The sequence below is a fragment of the Petaurus breviceps genome, unplaced genomic scaffold, assembly GCF_028583685.1.
Source record: "Petaurus breviceps papuanus isolate PSGF00001 unplaced genomic scaffold, PetGlider_PUasm1.0 77, whole genome shotgun sequence".
In the NCBI taxonomy this organism is placed as follows: Eukaryota; Metazoa; Chordata; class Mammalia; order Diprotodontia; family Petauridae; genus Petaurus; species Petaurus breviceps.
This window is the reverse complement of record NW_027186492.1, coordinates 6,348,958-6,354,957: the sequence shown is the minus strand read 5'-3', so window position 1 is coordinate 6,354,957 and position 6,000 is coordinate 6,348,958. Positions and strand designations below refer to the sequence as shown.

At 33.7% G+C, this 6,000-nt stretch overlaps 1 protein-coding gene across 2 annotated transcripts in view; it reads right to left on the bottom strand.

Annotated features, from left to right (window-relative positions):
• TMEM62 (transmembrane protein 62) overlaps window positions 1-6,000 on the bottom strand; it is a 56,663-nt gene that overhangs the window by 12,809 nt on the left and 37,854 nt on the right. For both annotated transcript variants that reach the window (XM_069105861.1, XM_069105862.1), the window contains 2 exons: window positions 2,886-2,999; window positions 1,774-1,858 (listed from right to left, as the gene is read on the bottom strand). In XM_069105861.1, coding sequence (XP_068961962.1) covers window positions 1,774-1,858; window positions 2,886-2,999 — 199 coding nt within the window. The remainder of the gene's footprint in view (window positions 1-1,773; window positions 1,859-2,885; window positions 3,000-6,000) is intronic.

Here is a 6,000-nt window from a genome sequence, read left to right as displayed (position 1 = left end):
TGTGTGTGTGTGTGTGTGTGTGTGTGTGTGTGTGTGTGTGTGTGTGTTTTAAGTGTCTGAGGCCGAATTTGAACTCAGGTCCTCCTGACTCCAGGGCCAGGGCTCTATTCACTGTGCCACCTAGCTACCCCTAATAAGTGTATGTTAATACAACTGGTTTCATTTGTCATCCTGTGTACTTCATTTTATGCACTTAAAAATATCATTATGAGAAGGGGCCCATGGCTAGCACCTGCCTGCCAAAGGGTTTCATGACACACAAAAATGAAGAACTCTTGCCCTTGATCAAATGTACTGACCTGCTTATAAAAATATAAGCATGTGGAGGATTGGCAGATTAGGCTTTTCCTGGTTTATTGACTTTGCTGATATTTGCAAATATAGCTGACTCTGCAAATATGGCAATTAAATTCAATTCAGCAAGCATTTATCATACACCTATTAATTTCAAGGCACTATATGAGGTTCTGGAATTAAAAGATTAAAAAAAACCCTTGCCCCCAAAGAGCTCACATTCTACTGGAATGAACCAATATGTAGAGAGGTAAGTAAATAAAAGTATATAACAAATGAATAAAGAGTAATTCAGGTATGTATGGAGATCAATAAAAACTAGGGTAAGAAATGACTTCATTTAAGAGGTAGTGCTTGAGCTCAGCCCTTAATAGACCTAGGTATACTGAGAGGCAGAAGATAAGAAGGGAGAACACTCCAGGTATAGTGAATATCCTATATGAGGGTACAGAGGTGGGACATGGAATGTCGATCATAGAAATCCACCCAAAAAAAAAGCCAGTTTGACAAGAAGAGAAAGCATGAGGAATAATGATGTGAAATCAGTCTAGAAGGATGGCCTGGAGCAAGACTGTGAAAGGCTTTAAATGCTAGAAGTCTGTATTTTTTCCTAGAGATAATAGTGAGCCACTGAAACTTATTATGCAGGTCAGATTTGTGCATTAGAAATATCAATTTGGCAGCTGACTGAAGGACAGACTGAAGAGAAGGGACAGTGAGAGCAGGGAAACCAATTTTCAGACTATTGCAGTAGTTCAACTAAGTTGGTGGGTGTGTGAGTAAAGAGATAAGAATAAACAGGAGAGCACCGGCTCCAGTGTCAGGATGACCTGGGGATCGAATCCAGGCTCAGATACTTAGCACCACACCCAGAAATAACTGGCCATGTAACCTTGAGCAAGTTACTTAACCCCAATTGCTTAAAAAAAAAAAGAAAAGAATAAACAGGATAAGTAAAAAAAAGATGTAGAGGAAGAAACAACATGCTTTGGCAATGTCGCCAATCAGTCATTCTTCCAAAAATAGTTTACCTAAGATTTACATTAAATGATTATAGCTAATTTGGCAGTTTTAAATTGTTCCATGAACAATTCTATAAAATTCAGATTGTGGATTTATTACAAGCAAAGAAAAAAATTGGAAATTTTCTTCAAGGCAAGGTTAAAACACCTTCAATAAGATTGAAGTTTAAAGGAAGAAACTAAAACTCATAAGAGCTCATACCAAGACAAAATATATTAAGATTTATTACTTTACAATAGAGTTGGCATTCAGTTTACTCATCTGTAAAATGGGGATAATAATAGCACCTACTTCACAGAGTTGTTATAAGGACCATATGAGATAACATATGTAAAGTTCTTTGCAAACCCTATCATACTATGTGTTAGTTTTTATTATTATTCAGTTAAACTGGTATCTAAAAATAGTCTTCTTAGCACCAAAATTTTGTAGTTTTATAAAAGCAGTAAATCTTACCTTTCAGTTTTATTTTTCTGAAGTATCTGAAAGCAGTAAGGAGGAATTGTGGGACTATCACAATTAAAACAAAAATGATCTGGGCCTACAAAGAAAAGTATATTTACATGAATTACATAAATTCTATAAATTCAAGTTAGGGCAGGTATAGATTTTTAATATTTCAAATGGAAATAGCATCATTTATAATGACCAAAGAAGGTAGTATAGTCAGAAAGAAACAATTCCAAACATCTTCCCATCGAAAGGAAAATTTCAACAACTTGTTTCAATACTAAAATTTACAACATCTCTTGGCTTTCAATAGAGGTGGGGCATTAGGGATTAGCATGGAATGTGATGATTCACTTAATTTAAATTATTCCTTGTTAAAAAGTTAAAAGTAGGGAATAAGTTTAAGGGAAAATCAGTGAGGTGCATAAATAAAAGGTAACAATAAAATTTGTGCAGTCAACTGTTTTTCTATTGTTATTCTGTTCCTAAACTATCACAAAGCTCATAAAGTAGCTCACTTTAGGCTGGACTGAGAGATTTGGGGTTTTTTGTTTTGTTTTATTTTTTAAAATGAGGTTCTATGAGGGTAAATAACATTTATATTTAAGGCAGAGACTTTTTATATAGTACTTATGTCAACAAATACATAATTGTACATTGATTGCTTAACTGGTTTGGAGTCAGCACATATAACACGGATAACTACAATATGAAAAATCCTTCATCTAAGCCAACACCACCTAAAATTCCTAGAATTTATGGCACTTAGAATCAGGAACCATTATTATAATACTTAGCATCTATAGATAAATAGTCCTTCATAGTTTACAGACTGCTTCACATCTATTCACTTGTGTCAATTTTGTTGTGTTTATTCCAAGTACTCCTGGTCCATATGTCTGCTTCTAATTTAAAGTAGTTTCAGAGCATTTTATACACATTCATTTTAAGACAAGTTCTTTCCATTACAGTTTTCTTCTTTTATGTCCTCTTCCCAATTTCACTGGCATAACAGAATGAGCATCTTCTTTAGGAACTTAAAAGTTGCAAAATTCTATATAACTATAAGCAGACATATATAAAAACACATACAGACACATCTGGCTGAATATACTCACCACCAAATAGTGGTCAGTTAGGAGAATGAATGATGGCATAAAGTCAAATTTGACATGAATGTCTCCTTTTATAGAAAATTTGTGGTTAACAATATTATTTCTTCCAGTGGAATCCTAGATATAAAAATAATAGAAGAGAAGCTTACACACATTTATACTGGAAAATGCACAAAAATATATTTGTAAGAAAATTTCACACATAAACAGTAATAGTTCTCACTGAATCTCTTAAATTTCTTCTTTTATTCCTTTGCCTCTTTATAAACACATCCAAACAGTGGCTCTTATATTGGTGCTACTTAATTTTTTGCTTAAATTTTATTCCTTGAAATTTGAAAGTGCCTTTAAAACTGAGGTATGAAAATTGCTTTAGTCTTTTGAGTTAGTAAAAGGAAGCTAGTCTATGTATCTAGAACCTACTATATTTCCAGCGACCCTGCAGGTATTCAATTAATGTTAAAAGAATGATAATATGTGGATTATAAAATGGTATAAAGAGATAAAATTCAGTTTTGAATCTTGAATTCAATTTTAACTTATCAATACCATATGCTGAAAGCTGGGATTCTTCCACTGTTGTATGAAAGGTCTGATAAAAACCTTTTTATACATGTATCCTTGAGGATACAGCTAAGTAGACAATAGTCTCTTTTTTGCCTCAATTTTTTCTTTTTCCCCAAAAAACATGCATTATTTATTTTGACATTCTTTTCTTTTTAAGTTTTGAGTTCTAAATTCTCTCTCTGCCTTGCCCTCCCCTCTTTTCACCCTTCCCCACATATGGAGAGGAAAAGCTATATGATATGAATTATACATGTGAAATCATGGAAAGCATATTTCCAATATTAGCCATATCATAAAAAAGCAAGAAAAATAAAGAAAGTAAGAAAACTAATACTTCAATTTGCACTGAGTTCATCATTTTTTTCTCTGGAGGTAGATAGCATTTTTCATCATGACTCCTTTGCAATTATTTTGGATCACTGTATTGATTATAGCAACTCAGCCTTTCACAATTGATCATAATTATAATATTGCTATTACTGTGTATAATGATCTCCTGGTTCTGCTCAATTCATTTTGTATCAGTTCATATAGGTTTTGCCAAGTTTTTCTAAAACCACTCCCCTCAACATTTCTTATGACACAAAAACATTCCATCACAATAATAAGCCATATTTCATTCAGCTATCCCCCAACTGATGTGTCCTTTCAATTTCTAATTCTGCATCACCACAAAAAGGTCTGCTATATTTTTGTACATATTGGCCCTTTTCCTTTTTCTTTGATCTCTTTGGGGGTACAGACCTAGTAATGGTATTGCTGGGTCAAAGGACAGATATAGTTTTGTAGCCATTAGTACATAGTTCAAATTGTTCTCCAGAAGGACTAGACCAGTTCACAACTCCACCAACAGCCCTTTAGTATATCTAATTTCCCTCATACTTTTCAGCAGTTATTTCTGATAGTTGTGAGGTAGTACATCAGAGTTGTTTTAATTTGCATTTCTGTAATCAGTTGTGATTTACACCATTTTTTTTCATATGACTATGCATGGCTTTAATTTCTTCTTCTGAAAACTGCCTGTTCATATCTCTTGATAATAACTGGGGAATTGCTCTTTTTTGGTTTGTTTTTTTATTTTATTAATTAGTATTTTATTTTTCCCCAGTTACACGTAAAAACAATTTTTAAAATTTGTTTTTAAAACTTTGAGTTCCAAATTCTCTCCCTTCCTCCCCCCAACCCCCATTGAAAAGGCAAACAATTCAGTATAGGTTATATATATGTATTTGTGCAAAAACATTTCCATAATAGTCATGTGGTGAAAGAAAACATAAACCCTCAAGAAAAATAAATCAAAACAAGTATGCTTCAATCTGTATTCAGACGCCATCAGTTTTTTCCTCCGGGGATGGACAGCATTTTCATCATAAGTCCTTCAGAGTTGTCTTGTATCATTGTATTACTGAGAACAGTTAAGTCATTCACAGCTGATCATTTTACAATATTGCTATTACTTTGTACACAGTGCATTTCACTTTGCAACAGCTCATGCAAGACTCTCCAGGCTTTTCTGAAAGCATCCTACTCATCATTTTCCCATAGCACAATAGTATTCCATCACAATCACATACCACAACTTGTTTAGCCATTCCCCAATTAATGGGCATTCCCTCAATTTCCAATTCTTTGCCTCCCAGAAAAGAGCTGTTATAAATATTGTTTTACATGTAGGATCTTTTCCCTTTTGTTTTTCATATCTTTTGGGATACATAGTTAGTAGTGGTATTGCTAGGTAAAATGGCATACACGATTTTAAAGCCCTTTGGGCATAGTTCTAAATTGCTCTACAGAATGGCTGAATCAGTTCACAACTCCCACATCCCCTCCACCATTAGTCATTAACCTTTTCTGTCCTATTAGACAATCTAATAGGTAAGAGATAGTACCTCAGAATTGTTTTAATTTTCATTTCTCTAATAAATAGTTGAGAGCATTTTTTATATGGCCATAGATAGCTTTGATTAGTTCATCTGAAAAATCTTCATATCTTTTGATCATTTATCAATCAGCGAATGGCAATTATTTTTATAAATTTGACTCCATTCTCTATATGTTTGATAAACGAGAAAAACTTGCTTCAAATTTTTTTTTGTTACTACTGCTAACTATATTTACCTCCATCCTATTCCTCTACCCCTGTTCATTCTATTCTCTCTCTCCTTTCACCCTATCCTTCCTCAAGTGTTTTGCTTCTGACTAATCTCTCCCCCAATCTGCCCTCTGTCCTATTACGCCCACATCTTGCTTATCCCTTTCCCTTCTACTTTCCTATAGGGTAAGATAGATTTCTTTTTTTTTTTATTTTTTATTTTTTTGTCTTTATTAATTTGTTTGTTTACTTTTAGTTTACAAGATTCAGTTCCACAATCCCTTGAGTGTCAAATTTTCTCCCCCTCTCTCCTCTCCCTCTCCTCTCCCCCCCACCCCATATTGGCATGCAATCAAGTATAGGATCTGCAAATACTTCCACATTAGACATTAGTCAGGTTATAAAGAAGGATTGTAAGGCATAGAATGAACAATGGGAAAGAGGAAACAAAGTCAAAAA